The 24,033-nt window shown below is 46.6% G+C and overlaps 1 protein-coding gene across 1 annotated transcript in view; it reads left to right on the top strand.

Annotated features, from left to right (window-relative positions):
* The window catches only part of LOC149359840 (uncharacterized), an 89,300-nt gene that overhangs the window by 48,933 nt on the left and 16,334 nt on the right, over positions 1–24,033 (top strand). Inside the window, exons 23-28 of the mRNA XM_089571945.1 lie at positions 626–864; positions 4,075–4,132; positions 4,224–4,344; positions 15,637–17,555; positions 19,977–20,146; positions 22,877–22,996. Coding sequence (XP_089428071.1) covers positions 626–864; positions 4,075–4,132; positions 4,224–4,344; positions 15,637–17,555; positions 19,977–20,146; positions 22,877–22,996 — 2,627 coding nt within the window. The remainder of the gene's footprint in view (positions 1–625; positions 865–4,074; positions 4,133–4,223; positions 4,345–15,636; positions 17,556–19,976; positions 20,147–22,876; positions 22,997–24,033) is intronic.

The following is a 24,033-nucleotide window of genomic DNA, read 5'->3' as shown; positions in this document are numbered from 1 at the left end:
AACACTTCCACTGCTTCAGCCAGTCAATGCATACTTCCAGTCAGGCCGCCGCGGTGGCTCAGTGGTTATGGCACTCGGCTGCTGACCCAATAGACGTGGGTTTGATCCCGGCTGGGCAGTCGAATTTCTTTGGAGGCGAAATTCTAGAGGCCCGTGTGCTGTGCGATGTCAGTGCACGTTAAAAACCCTAGGTGGTCGAAATTTCCCGAGCGTCCCTAATAGCCTGAGTCACTTTGGGATGTTAAACTCCATAAACCGAACCAACTTCCAGTTAGAACATGGACACTGGATGTGCCCTGACACACGGTGAGCTACAGAGACATAGTAGTGAAAAGCTCACTTACTTTCTTTGCATGTGGTGCACTGCACTTGGCAGTGTCGCAATCTGCAGAGCGTCCGCAATACAACTGTGGCGGCAGCAGTAGGGGCATTTTGCATCCGGCCAAGTTGGCACTTGTGCCTAGTGTACTCTGTGCATAGTTCAGTAGTGTGTGTGTGTGCTAACTGGTGCGTGGATTTTGTCATCACACACATGTACCATGCACTCTGCTGGTTTACTTTTCTTTTGGAGTCCTGTGGTGACAAAGGGCCATGGCGTTCTCGCCGTCGTCTCTCAAATGTGCAGGCATGGTTTGTCTGGCAAAGTTTCCTCACGACAAGCTGTGGTACCGGGCCCGTGTGATGAGGCTGGTGACGAAATCGGAAGTGGAGGTGCTCTACGTGGACTACGGAAACCAGGAAGTGGTGCCCATCTCGTGGGTGCGCCGTGTTCCCGACAAGTTCATGCGCCTTCCGATCCAGGCCATTCCTGTGATGCTGGCCGACATAGCCCCGGCCACGGGTGGCAGCAGCTGGCCTGACGAGGTATGCTGTGTGCACTGTGCCTCTCCTTCGTCATTCCCGCGTGCCTCACTGGACAGCACTGTTTAGAGGTTCACCTCCTGTTTCTGTTTTGGTCATGAAGGGCATCTGGCCGCCTGCTTTTTGACGGAAGCCATCAAAATCTGAGTGCGTGAAATGCAGTTCAAAGGAAACAGCAAACCAAGCTTCGCCTCTTGCCCACTAGCAGAGGTTTGGTATATCAAGAGAAAAATGAGTGTAACAACTGAGTGAGTGCTGCCTAATTACCAGTGAGGAGGTCAGATTTGAGATGCAGTGGATATAAAAGAAAGGTGGTACCTCCAGGAGAACTTGACGAACGTATCCGGGGTAGTTTTGGGACTATAGTTTGCTGCACTAGAAAAAAATGTATTTTGTGTACAAGATGTGTGTCGTTAAGAGGCAAAGTGATGTAGTTTGAATATTTTGTAATCATTGGTACTTTGAGAGTGCTCACATTAAGGCAGTTTTTTTTTATTGAACCCCATTACCATCTTTGCAGTACCTTGGAATCTGTTAAACCAGTGGTTACACTGGCAGTTATAGTAATTTCTAGGGATTTTGAATGCGGACAGCACGAAGACTTTTGCTGTACATTGCCATTGTGTTCGTATGTACTTGCTTGAAATGCCGCAGCAGGTCCCGAACTCTGCTGTCATTGAAACTGATGCATTTACTGAAGCTCAACTAGTTTGTTACCCGCCGTGGTGGCTCAGTGGTTATGGCGCTCGGCTGCTGACCCGAAAGACGCGGGTTCGATCCCGGCTGCGGCGGCTGAATTTCTTGAAGGCGAAATTCTAGAGGCCCGTGTGCTGTGCGATGTCAGTGCACTTTAAAGAACCCCAGGTGGTCGAAATTTCCGGAGCCCTTCACTACGGCGTCTCTCATAGCCTTAGTCGCTTTGGGACGTTAAACCCCATAAACCAAACCAAACTAGTTTGTTGTGCACATCCTTGTTATGCTCGCATTTTTCACTATTTGTTGCATACAAACTCAAAGCATCGACCCGATCAGAAATGCTTCTGGCGTTGCTGTTGTGTGAAAGCCACAGTTACCATCTTTGCGGCCCAGACCAGCCTGTGACCCTGCTTATTGTGCCTCTTGCAAACTCATGTTAAATTTTTCCTGTCTTGCATTGTAGTTCCTTGACTTGTGCTGACATACTATGACGGTGTTGTCGACAAGTAGGGACTTCGCATTTTGTCTATTTGTGTCTTTCTTCCAGTTTGCTCGTGACTTAGTGCTTACGGTGGGCTAAGATGCCTACACATCAGGTCAATATGCTGCATGGCACGCTGATTTGATATTGTCACGTTGTAGTGACGGCAGTCCAGCGGTCAGGAAGACACCAACCAGTCTTGGAAACGAAGCTCTTTATCTGGTCTGACTTGCGCCCGCAAAAGAACTGAATCACTGGGGCGGCGGCGTAAGCAACAAACGTGCTCGTCAGTCGTTGAACTACGAATGCCCGCTGCTCGTGGCATCGTTCAATTTAAAGCCGCCAAGGAAACTTCGAGATAACAGGTCGAGATCATCTAGAGTAATCTGGAAACACGTAGTTGCAGCTGTTCATGGCTGTGAAGGATCGAGGTTAGATCGGTCGCTTCTGGCGTCTCGAACAAAAATAAAAAAATAACACCCCTTTTCTGCGGCCTTGCGCGAACGAACGGACGCTATAATGATACGTGGCAATATGGAATATTCTTTTCGGGACTTAAAGCAAACACCTGTGGTGAGCAAGTGCTTGCTGATTGAGATCCGCCAGTGACGTTAGCGATAATAGTGTCCATAAAAACGGCGTGACAGATGTAAAAAGTCATGATACCCCTGGTACATCTCATCTGAGGCGCTCATGGGCTGTGGCATAGCTTGTTGCGCACATCATGTTGCGCACATCATGTTGCGCACATTTCTGAGGGGTTTGCCTCTCGTATAATGTCGATGTATCCATTACTTCCTTATTTTTGCGTGCCGTCCCCACGTTTTTTTCCGAGCCCTCAGTGAGGAGCTGTAGTTGACTTGAGCAGGCTGGGATCACAGTATAATCGTTATGTTTCATTTTTTCATTTTCTTGAGGTTCCAAACTCCACTGTTGTGTTATATTCGTGGTGGCGCTGTATGTGTGTAAATACGTTATTCCGGTTCTGCTTCATGAGAAAAACTGTTTTCGATTTTTTAGGCCCACCTGGCAGAGGCCGGTTTAGCGCCACTTGGGAATGGTCATGTTAACTAATGAAGCTAGAAAATAGTAGCAGCGGTAGTACAGTATGTAACCTCGATGGCACAGGAAATGCATTCGTGTGACCTCTTTACAGCTGACAGGATTCATTTACAGCCAGTCAGCCACTGCTCAGCGCTCACAGAGTGCATACTGCATGACTGGTGACCAGTGCGTACGCAGCGTGCAGATCACGCAGTGCTGCTCTCGGTGCTGTGTACTGTGCAACTGGCAGTCACAGCATTTGCATATCACATCACGAGGGCAGCACTTTGTGTTCGCAGTTGCCATGGTGCAGGAAGGCGTTCGGAAATTCGAAATTCTTTTCATTGCCTGCAATGCATTTTTGCCTGGGAGTTTTACAAATTCTTACTAGCCGTGATCGTATCATCAAGATTGTACCGTATTGGAAAAAAAAAATGGCTGAGGCTTAACTTGGTTAAGCCTGGAGAATGCGAAGCATCATCGTGTCGCGTAATTTGGAGGTGCACAACCACAGCGAGGGCGCGAGGTGGGCCCCCGTTTCTCCACTGTCGTGACGTCATCGTGTCACGTGGTGTGACGTCATGTATCACGTGATTTGGAGGCACACAACCACAGCGACGGCGCGAGGTGAGCCCCCGTTTCTCCACTGTCGTGACGTCATCGTATCACGTGGTGTGACGTCATGTATCACGTGATTTGGAGGCGCACAACCACGGTGAAGGGCTGAAGTGGTAGCTAAAGTAGTATGCTTCGCATAAAAATAATAAGTGGCAGTGCGAATTTGAAAGCACGACAGGTACTTTATATAAGATCATGATTATGGGGGGGCAGTGGCTGATGGCAAGGTGATACGAATATAGGACTGTAGAAAATTGATTGTGAAGGGGGCGGAAATTTCATTTGCTCAAAATATTTTTTTTAATTTGTAGAAAGCTTACAGATCCCTGTTTACTTCCCCCCCCCCCCCCCCCCCCCTCTTTTTTTTCTTTAAGGCGAAGGCCAAGCTGAACAAATTGACCCTGAACCAGCACCTTCTATTGAAGGTTCATGGTAAGCATTACCTTTGGGCTGAATATGATTAGTTATCCCTTTCCGTGTTTTCACAGCAGTTTTTCTGGCCTTTTTTTCCCTCCTCTCACAGCGCACAGCGAAGACTGCCAGCGTCCAAAAGTGACACTGTACATACCTGGCAAGGATGACATGGACATATGTGTAAACGCTATCCTAGTCAAAGAAAATCTTGCAGTCAGCACTGGACCACTGTAAGCATTTTTCTTTTTCATGCTTTATGTGGGTATGCGCGAGACAGGGGTGTATGAATATTTGAAATTTTGAGCAGCTTATGAACGGTATTTGCCATTCGATTCACTCCACACTTCTATTTTAACCTTGTAGTAAACGGTCGCATTAAGAAATTTCTTTATTTGAACTTGCGGCATTTTCAAATGACAGTATGTTACGTGTGTCACATGGGTTAACTTTCGACGTTGTCATAGAATCAACAAACAGCCAGCATGCAGCAGAAGCATGCATGCTGTAGGCTTTGCATGAAACCAATGTGCTGATGGGCATGTAATGCTGATGCAGCGCGCCCGCTGACGCGGAGTACTTGGTGGCACATGGTTGAAGCGTGCTATGATACAGTGCCATGATGACATTGACTCGCCAAATCACTCGGGGGGACTAACCGCAAAGCATGGTCAATGACTTGGATAGGAAAAGCAGAATGGTGAGTCTAAAGATTAGTATGAAGAAAAGTAAAGTAATGTTCAACGCTCTTGGAAGGGAACAACTGTTCATGATTGGTAGCAAAGTTCTGGAAGTGGCGAGGGAATGCGTCTACTTAAAGGTGCACTGAAGAGGAATCTGAACTTGTCTTTTCGCCGCGGGAACTCAATCTACACGTTCCGAGCATTCTTAGAAACTTCGATTTACTGCCCTGTGTGGCCGATTTCCCTAATTAAATCGAATTAACGCCCGGCTCCCGCCTTTTTTTTTTAATTCTGCCTCGTACGGTGGGTGGAGCCAACCAACGCGGGGAGTGCCTTTCACCCAGTCCCGTGGCGGCTTGCCGCTCTGCCATTGGCGGAGTAATACGTAGTAGTCCGTAGTGGCAAATAGTCCGCGCATATTTTTATTTCTGCGGGCTTATTTTGCGGTTATATTATCTGCAAATGAAACTGTTTATTCACGGAAACCTAAAAAACAAAATGAAGCGAAAGCAAAGCCTCCACGGAGCTGGCTGAAAGGCACTCCCCGCGTTTGTCGACTCCGCCCACCGTACGAGGCAGAATTAAAAAAATAAGGTGGGAGCCGGTCGTTAATTCGATTTAATTAGGGAAATCGGCCACACAGGGCAATAAGTCGCAGTTTCTGAGAATGCTAGGAACGTGTAGATTGAGTTTCCGCGGCAAAAAGACTAGTTCAGATTCCTCTTCAGTGCACCTTTAAGGCAGGTAGTGACCACATGGTATCTGGACAATGAGTGAAGTAACTAGAAGAAGAACAAGGTGGAGTGCATTTGGCACATACTCCTATATCATGAATGGCAGTTTACCACTGTTCAGGGATGGGGCAGCTGCGTCGATTGCGCCATTTTGACACAAAGGTGATTTTGTGCGCCATGCTGCGCTGAAAGAAATATATAGGCTGAAAGTGCACCAGCTTGTGCCGAAAAAGCCAGGCAAGCATGCCGCAATTTTTCCGCCCAGTATATGTCGCCAATTGCTGGCTCACGTAGGAGTGTCGGAACATTCGAAATTGTTTGCGAACTGCACTTTAAGTATTCTAAGTATTCGATCCCTAAAAATATTTGGAAATAACATAATTTCTTTTTTTTTTTGATGCGAACTAACAGCCAGCAATCATGAATTCCAGGCAGCATTTACTAGTTGCGGCATTTCACACTTCTATCGATTAACTTGCCGTTTCCTTGTGGAATCGACAGTCATCATGCATGGCAATGCTAGGCCTTCATGAAAGCAATGCATTGACGGCAACCTGAGGGCAATGTGGCCGCCACGACTGCTGGATGCTAACGGGTCAGAAAACGAGGTGCTGCACCACGCGGCATATCATCGCGTCGCACCGTCCTGGTGCACCAAGGAAGGTGAAATGTACAGGCTGTTTCACACTTGGAGGGAAACGGAGCGCGTGACTGTCACGCTTCACGAAGTGCAGCTGCCGGGAGCCGGCGAGATTAGGCGGCACCAGGCACACGCATGGAAAGAGCAGCCAGTCATCCTTATTGTGCGCGCGCCTTGGCCACCGATTCTCCTGGGCATGCTTGGTGGTGCGTAAATGCAGAAGTTGGTTGGCTCGTGACAGTATGCAGCGTCGCCTACGTCCGGACCGTGCCAACTGCCAGCTGATGGCAGTTATTGCAGTTATTTCGAATTCTCACATGCCAGATTTTTATATTCTCACAAATCTTTGTACTGTTTGTTCATGCCCAAAGTTGCCGGCACCCTGTTTTATCGGTGGCGCAGGATGTTGACCAGGCTTATCTTGAATGATTGCATTCACGCCCAGCTGCTTCCACTTTATTACAGATTGTTGTAGTTGCCAGGGTGTCGAACCGGAACCGAACCCGAACCCTAAACCGGAACCGAACCCGAATTTTCGCCCGGAACCGGAACCGAACCGAACCCATAAATTTTTCGCCATCTTGGAACTGAACCCGAACCGGAACGATTCAAAGGAACCGTTCCGAACCGGTTCGGAACCCGGTTCGGCGCCACTTTTTTTCATCTCGGCATACTTCTTGTTTTCGGACAAAATGAGATGATCTAGTGCGTAGATTTACCCTCCCGTAGCTGTCTGCGCTGGGAAGTGCGAAAATGGTACCCAGTATATGCGACAGCAAACTTACAGGAAGTCTGGTGCCTGGGAAAAAGTCTAATTGACGCTTCTGCAATGTACTACCGCCAATTCTTTGTGCGTCAGGTTTATGTGAAATCTTGAGTTATTACTCCTCCCCTTTTACATATTTGCGTAAATCTTTAATCAAAATGTTAGGACTGCTCTAACTCAGTAAAGTATTAAAGACACCAAATTTTTTGCTTGCGGGCTTTCTTCTTTCAAACGATGTGTTAGACGTTGGTGTACACGGAGCATGGCGTGGTATTTCACCAACACACAATAAATAATTTATATTTCAATTTCTTCATGACCCTGTTTCGGTTTCACCAACATAACGATGGCTGTGACGTGTAGAGGAAATTAAGTCGCGTGAGGTGCAATAAAACGGCAACATAACTGCTGATACGTTGTTCGTTGTAACTATAGGTCTTGAAGCTGGCTGATTTAAGTGCTATAGTGAGTCAAAACAACGTATCAGCGTTTCTATTAGTTTTCTCGTGCCTCACTGGACCTAAAGTTGAAATCATGTAACAACCATCATTTGGTTGATCAAAGTGGAACAGCATGGGAGAAAAAATTGTTTTCTAAATTATTTAGTGGCAGTAGGCGAATACCACACGGTGGTCCATGTATTCTAATATCTGTGGCGTAATTTGAAAGAAGAAAACACGCAATAAAACTGGGTGTCTACAGTCATTTAAGCACCGATTAAGAATGCCTTCCTTTTCTTTGGGTCATTTCCCACAAATAGATGAAATATTAGCGCGAGGATCCAACAACGTTGTGACGGTGGTTTTTGAGTAAAGGAAATGGCGCAGTAACTGTCTCATTTCTTGATGGACACCTGAACCGCGCCGTAAGGAAGGGAGGAAGGTGGGAGTGAAGGAAATATCAGAAACAGGCGCAGTAGGCGTACACTGAATAAGTAACCGAGCGCCCTAACCACTGAGCCACCGCAGTGGGTAGTGCAACATTTACTTTTGTAGGCGCTCATTATCTCAAACAGCAGGTTCTAAATAACACCCCTCACGATGTAGCTCAACAAAGAAAAAAAAAGGCTGAATGGCTGTGGAGCTCGGCTGCTGATTCCAAAAATACAAAGACCAGCGTGCTTCCTCGCACGCCGAAAATCCCCAGCTGGTCCTCGATAATATGGAGCCCTCCACTACACGGTCCATCCTATAGCCACAATGTCTACTCGACACATTAAACCCGAGATATTCCTACTATTATTACCAAAAGAAGGATGTATAAATTGGTGCAGCTTGTTTTGTTTTTAGAATCCGTATATTCTTGTTTGTGCGCGACGGAAATAAGCAACGAAAGGCGGGTTCTTGGCAACGGTGGAGATGTACTAATAAGAAAAAAATTAAATACCGAATACTCAAAAGGGCAATGCGCAAATATATGCGCTCGCTTGCATGCGATAGTGATTACGCCCAGAAAGATACTACTGCGATTAAATGTAACTGCGATGAAGTGATTTCGTTATCCCTATTCGCTGAAATCGTTCTGCTTCTAAGAAAAAATTGCTGCCAGTCGCCCGCGCGCGGCTCCATCCGCTGTTCTCTCACTGCTCGATCTTAAATTCTCTGTCTGGCGACTTATATCTACTTCTCGCTGTCATACTTCCCATTCGTAGTGTCTGACACGATTGGCTTATGAGTGTTGGCGTTTTTTTCGTACAACGCTTGGGCGACTGAATACGTTGAGCCTTCACAACAATCTGCCTCGGCTATATCGGGTACAGGTGGGTGATGGGGGTAGAAAGATGAGTGAAAGTTTTTGAAGGTGCATTTTTACCAGTGAATGCCCGAATGTGCGCCTACCGGAGTGCGCATCAAGGATGGAGGCTGCGCACACACACACACACACGCACGCACACACACACACACACACACACGCGCGCACGCACACACACACACACACACACACACGCGCGCACACACACACACACACACACACACACACACACACACACACACACACACACACACACACACACACACACACACAGCGCGGTTATTTTTGGGAAAGCAGGCTATAGTGCTAACGCAGTAAAAAGAACAACTAACAGGGTTTGTATACTCTATATCCTCTGACTCCGAGTGGGATTCGTACCAATGGCGGCGCAACAGAAAACTCTCTTTACAGATGCTTTAGGCTATTCGGCTATCTTGTAGGCTTCTTTTTATGGTTGTTGCATGGAATATTTGGAACCTTTCTGACCCTTTGTGGCAGATTGAAACTACAGTTGAGCCCATTTATAACGAGCCTGACGGTGACGCGGCTTCCGTTCGTTATATCTGATGTTCGTAGCAAGTGGATTCTTCGTACAACAGCCATAAACACTAAGACCACTAAAAATGGCGTCTATTTCTTATAAAACTGCGTTATTCGTGCCTGCTTGTGCAAAGCAGAGCCTGTCGCGGCTCTTTCCAAGCTATCTAGGGCGGTCATTTAATCCTCGTCGAGACCTTGCTGCCAGCTATCAAATTTAGGGACAGGGTATAACTAATCATGAATGAGATGTGCATGGCAGTTGGTGGCAGGTCGGCCCCATAAATGAGATTCCTGGCAGTAGGGAGAACTCGCCCATGGTGTTCAACGTCTCTGTCAGAGCATGCACTTCTGCGATTGTGTGGTCGGCAGGAACGTAGTTATCCGAGAAAACATCTGCATGGCTATGGATCATGGCATGGCTGCCAGAAATCTGCAGTAGTCTGGTCACGCGTGTTTGCGAGCTTCTTCTGTCGTTCCTGCATGGGATGATGCAGCGACGAACTAGCGCAGCGCTTGTGGCGCAGAATGCATCCGTTGCACTGTCCGCTGTGTGACAATGCCTGCACATGGTAGCGGCGCAAAAGATGGAGACAACTGGGCAGGCTATGCATACCACTTGACCGCCATGGCCAGCAAGGATTTCAGAATTATCAATCACTGCTTTTAGTTGATCCTTCGGAGCAATAGCGCGAACAGGACAAGGGACCAAGGACGAGTAGACACACACAGCGCTGTGTGTCTACTCGTCCTTGGTCCCTTGTCCTGTTTGCGCTATTGCTTCGAAATATGAACCAACAAGCCAGGATTTCAACGTTTTTAGTTGATCCGCGACCATGGTCAGTAGCTTCGCTTTCGACGATGCCCCCGTCTCACGCACACCGCGCTTCTTCCATACGGGATGCTTTGCCGAGCCTGCGAACGCGTAGGCAATGATTGCCCTCGTAGGCCATCGACGCGGGTTTGGCCGGCGGTTACTTACTATTTCAATAGAGAGTTATAGCATATCGTTACCGTGTTTAATTTATCGTTTACATTGTTACCAGACGCTAGAGTTTGCGGTTAGCGCTGCGCAGGGCAGTGCCGCCTTTTAATTGCACTTCTGGGTCGACATGTTCTTTCCGGTTGAGAGACACTTTTTCATCTGCGTGCTTAGTGGAAGCACGACCTCTTCAACTTCGAGGGTAGTTTACCGCGCCTCCTCGTTCGCTATAGCCGCGTGGTGCGGCCAGACTTGTTCGTTGCATCTCCGACAAATTTCCATTATGCATATATGAATAATGGAAATGCATATTTTGACGGTAGCCCCGCATCCGCTCGTAATAAACGAGGGTTCGTTATATCTGCGGCCGTTAAAGTGGGCTCGTCTAGCTGCACATCCGCGGAATTCGCTTTAATACACTGGTATCAAGAAAGTCCAGGCAGGGCTGCAGATGTATGAGTAGAGGAAGTAATGGCCGATCGCAACACTTGTCATCTGCCTTGTGGAGAGGCCGTACAGGTAAGTGAAAGCGAAGAGTGAGAAAACCGAATGAATCAACACAAAGTTTTCTCGCCAGCACGTCCAGAAAAGACAGGCAAGAACTTAGTCGCCTATTAAGCATAGCTGCCAGAAAGGAGTTGTTTGTAGTTTTGAAAATAAATGCCTGAAACAATTTGGTGGACAAATGGTGCATGCCAGATTAACCACTCTTTATCACTCAATCAAGGGCGCAAAAAATTCTGTTGACGCAAACGTTGCCTTTCATAGCGCCCCAAGAAAAGTCGCAAACATTCGGTGTAGTGCAAGTATATCTTCTTCCTCGCACAATGCTGCACTTGCAAGAATGTTGCAGCTCAAGGTCGCAAACAAACAGGTTGCCAATTTCTTTGGTTTGGTTTATTGGATTTTAACGTCCCAAAGTGACTCTGGCTATGCGAAACACCGTAGTGAAGGGCTGCGGAAATTTCGACCACCTGGGGTTCTTTGAGGTGCACTGACATCGCACAGTACACAAGCCTCTAGAATTTCGCCTTCATCGAAATTCGACCGCCGCGGCCGGGATCGAACTCGCGTCTTTCGGGTCCGCAGCCGAACGCTGTAACCACTGAGCCACCGCGGCGGTGAAATTCGAAGACTATCTTCCATAGTAGACGGCACTCCCCTATCCCCTGTACCTCACCCAATTGCCAAAAAAGCCTGACTCCTTATCTACCAAACTGATAGATGGTGAAGCAACACACTCATCTGCTTCCTTCCGGATCACATAGGCCTCGACCAACTCCCTACATATGCAAACAGGGTTATTAAACAGGACACTTGTCTTATCTACTGGGGGAATCAATTGTTGCACTCGCTGCAATGCAAAGCCAAGTTGTACGACACCGCTACTTTTTCCCCCCATCTGTGATGCTCGAACAAATGCTCATTGCTTCCCCACTTAGAAAGACAAGTCTCCTGCTTATTCACCCTGATCGAATTGGTAGCGAGATGGTGGAGGCCTTTATGATCAGGAAGGAAGCAGATGAGCGTGCTTGTTCACCATCCATCAACTTCGTAGATAAGGAGTCTGACTTTCTTGGCAACTGTGTGAGGTCCAGGAGATAGGGGAGTGCTGTCTACTATGGAAGATAGTCTTCGAATTTCGTTGAAACAGATGTCATGACTCGACATTGATGTGCATGCGCAGTATATTTGTTTTATTTTTAATCTTTGTTGTTCTGTTTTTTTGGATTGTTCACTGTGTCCTGCGCCTTCATATACTTTTCCGAAAATGTAATAACCTGTTGTTAGTCAGCGTCTGTGTCGTCTCCAGTCTTCCGTTTGTCCTGTTTACTGCGCTTCTTAAGCATGAACCCTTACGAACTGGCACAGTTTTATGTTCTCGTAAACAAATCTTTGCATTTTTTTTATACCGATGTGCCAGAAAAAAGAAAACGCATAGCAAATTGACTGAAACTCATCTGCGTTCTATTTTTTTTTGTCCTGAACCCGTTTGAACCCGTTTGAACCGGTTCGGGACGGTCCGAACCGGTTCGAACCGGAACGGAATGGCCCTCTGGAGCCGAACCCGGAACTGAACCCGAAAGGCGTGAACCCGAACCGGAACCGAACCCGAAAAAATGCCGGTTCGACACCCTGGTAGTTGCTTTGGCACGTTACCACAATGGCTTCTTGCTAGTTTTAAACTGAGCGTGGCCAAGAGCGGCAGGCATTCTGTTTGGCGACCACCGAGCACGCTTGTTGCTATCGTTGCTGCCGAGTCGTTCAGTTCTTTGTGAGCGCAGTCTGCCCAATGAACAGTTTTCTTTGGAAGCCCTTTTCACTGCCTTCCTCACTGCCGGGTTGCTGTCACAACTATTTGTCAATAAATCAGAGTCTTGTCATTAAAAAAAAGGTTTGGAGTTAAGTGGTGTGATAAAATCAGCGTTTATTAATAGTTTATTGGAATTTAGCGGGCCTGGGCTAGGCATGGGCCGGGCTCAGGCTTTCGAACGTCGGGCTCGAGCCAAGATGGAGTCCCGAGTATGAGGCCTATGCAGTGCTGTACTCTGAACATTCCTCTTAAATTAAGGAAGGGCTGCTGCTTCTTTCTCACGTCTTCAGTCATTCTCTGCTTTAGTGTGACTAAGACTAGTGTGACTCTGCTTTAGTGTGACTATGATGACATTTTGCAAATTTATATTTCTGCCTACAGTTATAAATCTTAGAGAATAGAATGCTGCGGAGAAATATGGGAAGCTTATTCAGGAAGTGTATTCGCACGCCTCTAGCATTGCAGAATATTTGAATGGGTGCTGATGGGCTACCAATGCACGAGACTAGGGATAGGCAGTAAAACCTCGTTGATACATTTTTTAAGAAACTGCGGCAAAAACTTGTTATCCGGGAAAACGCGTGATACAAACTGGCTAATTTTGAGACATGTAACTGTTGAATGAGTGATGTACAAAGACAGTTATCGATAATTTCACTTCGTAAAAATGTAGATTCACAATTCTAGGCACAAGATCTCAACAGATCCTTTTCTAGTACTTGCAGAATTCATGCTGCATTCGCGCTGTCTTAAGCGCGGAAACTTCGTAATGCATCCGGCCCTTTGACGGCAGTGAGGAAAGTAACCAAAATATCTTCGTCGTCGTTTTCCGATGCCTCGCTCCATTGCACCAAAGTATTGCGGGGAAGCCACCGCGGCGGTTGACAGTCGCAGCGTTTCTAAGCGCACCGCTGTAGTTCGTAGATGCTTCTCCCCCTTGCCTTTATACACCCGCGGAGAAAACTCAGCGTTTATTCTCTTCGTGTCCCGTTCCCACAAAAACGGCTTTCTCGAATACTAGCGCGCCGTTTTTATTTTGGTGTTATTGGTGGTGGTGGTGGTGTTGATGAGGGTGGTCGTCATGGTTGTGCTTCGCCTTCTTGCATTGCGGCACTTCAGGGAAGCCACCATGGCGGCTGACTGCCGCTGCATTCAGCTTTTCATGTCGCATGCCCTCACGTTCGGCCCACTTGTATGTTTTTAACATGTGCGGTTGGTCAATAAACTTATCATACAACCACAGTTTGTTGAAATTTTAAATGTACGCGATTTTGACCATACGAACCGGGAACGCATCAACGAGGTCTTACTGTATTTGGTTTTTTTATAGACGAGTCGAGTGTTATAAACCAAGTAGTCATAACTAATTTTTGATTCATAAACTAAGTCAGCTGGTTCTTTTGAATGTTCGTGTTGCTACCTGTATTTTGCAAGCACCTGCTTTCTCCTACTTATTGTGTGGTAAGAAATAAGTGGTGCAAATTCTGCACTGTGACAAAAAGATTTCTTCAGAGGGCTTGAGATAGTTTCTTGCTCTCATGCAGTTTGCTATTAATGATGCAAGGCTTACGCTGTTCCTTAATCACTTGCTCATATACACAAGCTGTAGAAAGGGGCATTACAAGCACACCTCTTCAGCTCAGGAAAGGCGTGGCAAATATCTGACGAATGCAGAAAACTACATTTTTGTTTTACTTGTGTGGGATGTAGAAGAAGCAGAAATAGCCGGGGTGTGATAGTGGGTCTTTTTGTTCTAATTTGTCACAAACCATTGGGAAGATCTTGAGATTTCCCAAGATTAAGTTGTTATCTTAGGGATAGCTGAAGTTTGTCTTTCAGGATAAAAAAAAAAAAAAAAAACTCGCTGAAGTCTTGTCTTATGGACAACATGCTTCTCTTCTGACCACTGACAATGTGCCATTGGTGGCCCTGTGGTCCAGGCATGTGAGAGGGGTGTTTGGGAAGGGGAGGGGTTGTTCATGGCTATTGCCAATTTTTTTTTTCCCCCTGGGGAGGGGCTAGAAGTTTTGAACGTTCTTCCCTAGTTGTCTTGGCACCTCTTTGTAGTGCCTCTTAACAATGAAGCTACAGTAATACCCCTGTCAAGCGGGCAAGTTAAGTGCACTTAAGGAAAGTGTACTCCGCTGTAAGTACACTTCGCCGCATCTAAACGGCGCAAGTGGAGTGTCACTCGCGGAAGAGTGCACTCCGCTGAGAGTGCGTTTACGGACCACACTTTGCTGGTCGAGTGCGTAGCCTCGACACCAGCGGTTCCAATGGTACAAAATTTATAGTACATAAAAAGTACTTGCAACTTTATTTTACGTGCTATAACACTGTTTTCAGAAAAAAACGGCTTGGTTATAGCTACAAGCGAAGCAACAAAACAAGTAAACGTGATCAGATGCAACATCGGTGCCTGCCGCCATCTTGTTTGTTGTCAAAATTCTGGATAGTCTTGGCTGGTCTTGGCTTTTCTTCTATTTTCTTTTTTTTTTCATCGCTAAAAACTGTTGAACCTCGTTTTATTTGCGCTATCACGTTAAGCAATCAAATATTATTAGTCTTTTTTTTCTTTTCCAACGTCCTGTTCAGAAATTCGCTCACTTTCTGTCGCCATTTTTTTTTACTACGAGTGCACTTTGCTTTCCCGTTTAGCACCGCGTAGCCCAAAGTGTCACTCGGGATGCCGAAGTGCACTCCCCATAAGTGCGCTTAACTTGCCCGCTTGACAGGGGTATAAGGTTTTCGTTGAGGAAATTGTATGAGAGCTTTTAAGATGGCCTCATGTGTTCCTTTAAACACTTTTTTTTTTGCTTTCATCATCCCTTGTGATGCCCTTTTCATTTTCATTCATTTATGTATTTTATTTTTATTTGTAGAGAGTGAAGTGACTGTTCTTGTAGTTACGTCTAGAGGCCCGTGTACTGTGCGATGTCGGTGCACGTTAAAGAACCCCAGGTGGTCGAAATTTCCGGAGACCTTCACTGCGGAGTCCCTCATAGCCTCAGTTGCTTTGGGACGTTGAACCCCCATAAACCATAAACCAGTACTCCCCCTAGCTTGAAAGTTGCCGTACTGTGTGGTTGACTGACGTAGTGTTTTGCCCTTTCACAGGTCCCTAATGGAGCAAGTGCCCACCTTAAAAGCTCACCTGCTTGTCCAGCAAAAGAGCTCAATTGTCGAAGTTTACGAAGAAACCAAGGCAGCAAGTAAGCGCCGGAAACGACTGGCTGCCACTCTTCAAAGCTCCGCACCACCACCGGTACTGCCGCCCAGCCACTCCGCAGGCAAGGACTCGGCCACTGCGCTGATGGCTGCACTGGAAGTGCACCTTGCCAAGCCTGAGAAGGAGCCTTCCCTCGAGCGTCCAAGGGAGAATTTTGTGCCAGTGCAAGTGACCTACCCGAAGTCCCCTCAGCTTTTCTACCTGCGGCAGCTGGAAGATAGGAAGAGCCTCGAGATCCTGACCTCCCGCCTGCAAAGTGCTTGGGACATGACAGGCAGCAGCGGGGACTCCAAGGAAAACTGGGAGGTGGGCGACTGGTGCGCTGTCAAGTGCGACACTGAGCGAGCTCGTGCCAAGGTGGTCATGGTGGGAAAAGAGGAGCTGGAGGTGTTTCTAGTCGACAGTGGCAAGGAGGTGGTTGTGCCAAAGAGGGAGGTCATTGTGTTACCAGAATCTCTGAGTGCGATACCACCGTTTGCCAGAAGCTGCCACCTGGCCGACATGATCCCAGCTGGTGGGAGCAGGAACTGGTCCAAGACTGCGGAAGAGTTCTTTGGAGAGCTATTTTTCACGAAGAACAGGATCTTCATGGTGCAGATGGGGGAAGAGGTCGGAGGCTCTCTTCCAGTCGACATCATGATTGAGGAAATCCCCGAGGTCGGTGCCTTGGAGCCAATCAGGAAAGAGTACCCCAGTGTCAGGCAGATACTCAAGGATGCAGGCTTTGGCTTCATTCGCAGGAGCAGCGCCAAGAGAGAGAAACCTGCAGAGCAGGCAGTGTCTCCAAGAGAACCAGAGGTTCCTCTCGACAGCACGTCATGCACAGCTGACAAGCCTGCACCGACCGAGAACATTGCAGATAATCCAACACTTGCCAGCCGTGAGGAACCAGAATCACGAGATGTGGAAAGCCTTTGTGTACCTGATGAATCTGCTCATAATAAGCCAGCAGCCCTTGATACACCAGCGGCAGAGGTTGAAAGAAGTGAAAATGTTGAACAGCGAGACGTGCCGCCTTCCAACAGCTCTGAAGAGTCTTCTTCTAGTCCTGCACTGGGTGATACAGTAATAGCTGCAGCACAGTTAAATGGCAGTGCAGCTCAGTTAAATGCTGCTGCAGATAAGTTGGACATTGCTGCAGATCATTCGAACAATGCTGCGCCTCAGTCGGACGGTGCTACGCCTCCATCGGACGGTGCTACGCCTCCATCGGACGGTGCTACGCCTCCATCGGACGGTGCTACGCCTCCATCGGACGGTGCTACACCTCCATCAGACGTTGCTGTGTCTTCGTCGGACGTTGCTGTGTCTTCGTCGGACGTTGCTGTGTCTTCGTCGGACTGTGCTGTGCCTCAGTCGGACATTGTTGCGCCTCAGTCGGACATTGTTGCGCCTCAGTCGGACGGTGCTGCGCCTCAGTCGGACGGTGCTGCACCTCAGTCGGACGGTGCTGCGCCTCCGTCGGACTGTGCTGCGCCTCCGTCGGACTCTGCTGCGCCTCAGTCGAACTCTGCTGCGCCTCTGTCGGACTGTGCTGCGCCTCCGTTGGACTGGGCTGCAGACTGTTCAGACGGGGCTGCGGACCAGTTTTTTGCCCGTGAAAAGAAGGAAGATGATGAAGTTGCAGACTCTGCAGATTCACTGTCTTCTGAGGATAGTGACGAGGAGGTTGACTTTCTCGTGATCCAAGACGATAAGCCATTATTTAAGTGGCCTGCCCGGGACTTCCCTAAAGAGAAGCAGCTGTTGGTGATGCCATCACACATTGATGAAGATGCTGTCATCTATGTCCAGGTACTTGGCAAAGGTACGAAAATGACAACTATGGAACTTGCCTAAGTACTGGAGGCTCCTTTTAAGATAAGCTTGGAAGGACCACAAAAACTTGTTCTATGCCATGTGTGTCGATGTCGGTTATATAAAAAAAAAAGAATGAAACGACTTTGCAGTAGGAAAATAATTACAGAAAGAACATTTTCCGTACTAAGACTAGGGCAAGGCAAATTGTATGGGGAGGGGTTCAGCGATTTGTTCGAAGGCAGCGAGTTCGCTGCTGTCATGAGTCTGAATATTCCTTGAAAGCATATGAGAAATGTGGCTTAATGCAACATAAGTGCTCTTTATTTTTACCCTTACATAGCTGTGTTTCAGCATATTTAGGTAACTGTTTAATAATAGCGCGTGCTCACTGGGACAAAGGGTGCTCCCTTCATCCTTCAAGGCAGATTGGCATATCCTGTTTGCTAGAAACTCCTTTAAGCTCCCTTTATTTTGGAGACGCTTGTGACACCTTGCCTGTTTCCTTTTGGAGAAGTACTGCCTTTACATAATTTGGTTAACATGGCCATGTAGCTAGTATAACTAACCTTTCATGATCTAATCATAACTTTAGCGAGTACTTCAAAAGAATGGTGCAGTTTTGTGTTGGTAAAATTGAGGTAGCATTTTGGGTGGTTGATTTGTAAGACAGGACTATTTTTTCTCTTCTGTGTGTTCTTGTTGGAGGTTTCGTTTGGAACTATAAAGGTGTGTCAGTCTGAGTGTAGCAATGGATGTTTAGCAGTGTCACATTTTCAGATTATACCCCTGTCACACGGGCACTTTCGATCCTCATTGAGTCAATGCTCATCGAACTCAATGCATATTGACGGTTGTCACACGGCCACCTTCAAGCGCAATCAAGCTCGATCCTGCTTGACTCGATGCCGGCCCCTCAAGAGTGCTTGAGGTTCCAAGCACAATCGAAAGCACTCTCGCTCTCACGAAGCTATAAAAATAAACACTAGTTAACAAAACAAAACTACAACTGTTGTTGTTGTAATTGATTAAAATGCAAGACAGAACATTTTCAAGCACTATGCCTGCTTATATGGAAACATATTTATAAATAATCTCGACACCGCGCTCCAAACTTCGTCGTCAGTGTAAACAACAAAGATGGCGTCCTCCTGCTCGTCGACGCGCAAACTGTGGAGCGAGCGCGAGACAGCCGCTCTCATCGACTGCTGGCTAGACCGCCTAGATAATTTTCGGTGCCAGAAGAGAAACGCCGTAGTCTACGCAGAAATCGTGGAGGCGTTGCGTATCCTCGGGTTCCATCGCACAACAGCAGAGGTACAGAGGTGTGTCGCACGGTCCGGCTACGGATTTGGCTGCTGCTGCCCCCGACTGCACAGTGCTGCCGGACATCACCTTGTTATGGTTGTTGGAGGAACATTTGGCGCCACCTAACACACATGAGGGAAACTTCTCGAGGAGCATTGAAAATGCCCGTGTAGCACCGGATGTTTCAAGCGTGCTCGAAACTCTCGATGCAGATCGAGTTCAATGAGCATCGAAAGTGCCCGTGTGACAGGGGTATTAGATTTGTTGTAAATTTCACTTTTCCATGCTCTGAACATAGCGTATGCTAGCAAAAACATGTGCAGCATAAGCATCTATGGACATGCAATACTGGCTGTGCTAGGGCGCATGCGATAGCTGTTGCTATTGGACGTCTAAGCCACCAATAGTTGTTGGCATGAGTTTTTGGTTATAACCTCGCAACCCTTATGGGATTTTATAAAAAAAAATTCCAAACAAAGCTAGTTCACCAGACAATATGTCATTCGGAGTTTCTTTTTATGCTCTATATATTTGATTAAAGTGTTTTGTGTGCTTGCAACAAATCAAAAGTTAATTAGCCAGCCTTACTGATTAACTGGTTAACAAATGAAAATGCAATGTGGTAGGCTGGCATCATTCATATTCTTTCAGTTTCATTCCTCCATGCTGGGAATGCTTAGTCTCAGATATGTGAGAAACCCTGTGTAATGGTTTACTGAGCATAGAGTGAGTGAGTAGGTGTATTTTCAGGGCTGGCTCTTAGGCTTACAGAAGAAGCGTGAAGTAAAACATTTATTGGCATTTTTTGTTGTTCTGTGCAGTTCATTTCACTCAAAAATTTGTAGGTACCCCATATTCTCTTGTTAGCCCTTTTCTGTTTATTATGTTTTCTCACCATCTTCTAAGTCTCCGCTGTGTTGGGACTGCTTATGTATCGCAGAAAACAAAATGGCACCGTTGACTCGTTTTCTTGTGCGACGGCTGGAAAAAACATTGATGAGTCTGTCGAAGAAAAAAAAGCTTTTAAGGGGTGTAGGACTAGGCCATTCTCTTGTGTTGAAAAGAATAAGGTTTCTCTTCTATATGCTTCCATCGCCCCCCACACACACCCTTTTTCATGCAGATATTGAGACCTACAAAACAATGAAGGAGAAGCTCAAGGAGGCATACTGCAATCGACCGAAGCCTCAACACCGCACGCTACGCGTGGGCCAGGCCTGCATTGCGCGCTACTCCTCGGACAACCTCTTCTACCGAGCAGTCATCCTCAATTCTGGAGAGAAAGGCATTGAGGTCTGTTCCGAGATCTTTTGGTACTTCCTGCTAAATATTATCTTGGTGCCCGCCAGCTTCTCCTTAAAGGGACACTGAGGAGAAATTGAAGTTGACTTGCATCGACAGAATACCAGCTCTTGATTAGAAAAACGCCACTCATACTGACAACAAAGCTCTTGTAACGTAGAAAAGAGCAAGAACCAAAATACAGGTATCGCCGCCACAGGCCAAACTCGCAAGTACAAGCGTGATGACGTCATAGGACAAAACAGTGTTGCTAGAACCAATGGTTCTAGCAACTCTAGGACCCGAGAAGCCACGAATCACTGAGGCGCAGCAAATGCATGCGCAAATCTCCTAGACGTCGCCAGATGGCGCCACGTACCCGGCAGCTACGCGCTCCTGCAGCATCAGGACCAATCGGCGCCTGCTCACCGGCGGCAGGCGGGCTCCCGGTATTCCGCTAACGGTAACAAGGTACACGATATGCTAAAGGTGTCTATTTGCGAGAACTTCGTTGATGACTTCAAGAACGGGATACATTGTAACGCTGGCAAAACGCCGGTGCAAACGTAAACGAAGCGACGGCCGCAACAGCCGATAGATGCCTTCAACGTGCGGCCGGCGGTAGCTTTCTTTTCGGCTGCTGCTGGGCCGCACTGCTGGCCGCCAGAAATCACGGAGTCTGCGTTACGTCATGTGCACGTCATGTTTCACGTCACTTAGTCCTGTGTCGTCATAGGAGAATCCCAAGTTTGAATCAGAGCGGCGGGAAAAACTTTTTCAACTTCGAATCCACATTTCTTAGAAATAAATGCATCTTTCGCGGCCGGCCAAGTGGCAACAAATCCATGAAAGGCCGAACTATCCGATTTTGCTATAAAAAAAATATTAATAGAGCTCTCCTCACTGTCCCTTTAGCTCTGATACAGTGCTTTCCTGAGTGATAGCTTTGAGCATCTGAAACGAGCCCCTCAACCCTTGCAGATAGAAAATGCCAATATGGCACAGGTATCATACAAGATAGTCTTTGATGGGAATTAGCTTGGAGCAGTCTTAACTATTCTGATTAGTTTACTTCTTTCCTGCTTGCAAATACTCTTAAAATTGCAGATCACTGTGGCAACCCGCATTGGAGGAATGCGAAAGCGCTGACGCCTTTTCAGCACTCATCGCCTCTGCCTCTCTCGCCACCAAGTTTCACCAATTCATTCAAACTTCCTTTCTTCTCTCTTCCAGTTAGACTGCTTAGTTAGCGTAGATCGGTTATGAATTATCACAATTCAATTGATTGATTATCAAATTGTTTATAAATTAATTATCAAACAACCAGTGGTCAATTATCAGTTAATTAGCACATATTGATCAAACGTCAATTATCATTCATCATTTAATTATCAGTTACCAATAACTTTTGCTCAATTATAGATCAGTTACGAATCACTTATCAATAATCGATAATGTGTGAATTGATGATCAATTATCCATTCTGTTTTAATTATCAATCATCTATTTAATTGCTTGTGCATTTTGATTACTTGACCCTTTTAATTGATTAGTTATCGATTGCATGACTGATTATACTTCTGCTATCTCAATCACCCATTTTCAGATTTGGCGCCATGCTTCCCGTCCACTCACTATATCGACGTCCGTGCTATTTTGACATTTGTTTTTTACATTTTTGGCTCAGATTAGCTAATCATCTTATCAACATCAAATTTTTTGCTCATCATCCTCTATCGATTACAATCACTCATTTGGCGCTCTCTCTTCTGAGAGCGACACAACTGCTGCCGACCCATTTTGTGGACATGAAACTGCCAACATAGCCTAGTAATGCTTTCGCATAAATAATTGCTTTCACCATTACTTAGTGGGCTACCGGTCTTGCGTTCAGCATGCATTCAGTTGTGTATGGTCATTTGACGTCATTGTTGCTGTTGTGAATGCAAAATTGTTGTGACCTTTAGCTTGTTCAGAATGTTTTCATTTGCTTCAAGGTAATTACTCATAACTACTCGGTGTGCTGTCCTTTCATCAAGCTTTGCAGATTTTGTTAGTTTTAGCCAAGTGTGCTGAGCAGCCAACACAAGTGGCAAGGGGCCGTGCTTTGGCACCAAGCTGCTTTTCCATGTAAACAATAATTGACCTTTATTTTTTAAGGTAGACATCTCAACAAAAGGTGCCTATTGTGCTGTATTCAGAAGTGTCACAGTAGCACATTTATTTTTCTTTATTTTTATGCCCCCTACAATTATATTAGGCCTGTGTGCTGGAGGCAGTGACTCAGCAATCTTAAATTGGAATGGCGAGGGTGTGTTACAGTGGGTGTCCCTAGTGCCAGGTCCGATGCACAGCATGAATTCTTGCTCACAGGAAATGAAATGGGAACTGAGAGGCAGAAAAAAGTGTCAGTATGAATTTTAGGCATATTTATACATACCATGGCCTAATTTCGTTGTTGCTGAGGAGTAACTTGTTTCATACTGTGGAAGTATAAGTGGAATGTCTCATGTCATTTCTTCTTTACCATACTGACACTGACTACATGGGAAGGGAGACTCAGGATAACACGGCTAATCAGTGCGGTTTTGTTATTACAAGGGTCATATTTATTTACTTCCATGTGCAGGTATCTGTGTGACAGTGGCTGAAGTGGTGGCTTGTGGACTTGTGGGACATTGTTCTTTGTTTGTTTAGAAACAGGGATATGTCCTGAACTGTTTCTCTCGTCTTTGTTCCCAGGTCCGGTTTGTTGACTATGGCACGACAGAGTATGTCAGCCCTGACTACATCTTCACAGACCTGATGTTCGAAGATGTGCCTTTGCTGTGTCTGGAAGTTGAGATGTACGGGTTGAAGCCAGTGAGTCAGCAGTCATCCTCGTGTTCTTTGCTTCTTTGTTTCCCAGATTTCTCGGTTCCCTGTTTCTTCAGTTTCTTTTCCTTTAATACCGACTCTCTGCTGCTCAAGTGTCGCAGTTCTTTCAGACTGGAAAATGTGCCACTGTAGCAAATGCACTGCAGCCCACCAAGTGTGACACCCTCTGTTCAGTGGTACACAGCGCTGTGTTCATTTGAAGTTGATGGCAGTGACGGTTGGTAGAACACGCAGAGGTTCCAAGGAAAGGAAAAAAAATTGTGCAAGCGATTGTACGACGTGATGTGACGAATCTGCATTAGTGGTATTGGTTGTATGTTTTGCTTTTACATTGATCACCTTCCCATTGTGTCTTTGAATTTGATTTCGCCGGCGCTGCATGGGTGCAGGCCTCTGGAGGGTAGAGATGGGTGGGTAGGTGGTGGGTGAAGGCCTTCTGGAGCGCAGAGGAGGGTGGGTGCTATCGCATTAGAGAGTGTCATGAAGGCGAAAAAACTCTGACAGCGGCGTCTGTGTGAAGCCTCGACCTGCCAACTATGACAGGTGACAGGTGCTGTTTAGGGGGAATGTTCCTCTCGCCATCTTCCACAGTTGTGGAGAGAGGGAAAACCTTCTCCACTTCTGAGGGAGAGGCAGGGCTAAGATTGACTTGGCAAAAATGAATCAAAAGAAGTGATGATAAATAGAAATAGAATAAGAATGGAATAGAATTAGAAGAATCAAAGATTCCTACAATTGCCTGAACGAAATCAAAAATGATTTGAAGTCTAAAAACGGATTAAAAACGGCTCTCGGCTACTGCACCAGAGAACCTGGGTTCAGTTCCAGCTGTGGCGGCTGTGTATCTACAGAGGCGAAACGCAGAAGGTGCCTGTGTGCTGAGCAATGTCAGCGCATGTTAAAGAACCCCACGTGCTCTAAATTAATCCGGAGCCTTCCACTGCGGCATCTGTCATGGCCCATGTGTTGCTTTGGGAGGTTGACTCCAGAATATACGCAATTTTTACTGATGTCAGTGCTGT

Source organism: Amblyomma mixtum, chromosome 2 (genome assembly GCF_055824585.1).
Source record: "Amblyomma mixtum isolate Tamu chromosome 2, ASM5582458v1, whole genome shotgun sequence".
Classification (NCBI taxonomy): domain Eukaryota; kingdom Metazoa; phylum Arthropoda; class Arachnida; order Ixodida; family Ixodidae; genus Amblyomma; species Amblyomma mixtum.
Note: the sequence above shows the minus strand (reverse complement) of the source record. Positions and strands in the feature narration are given on the sequence as shown.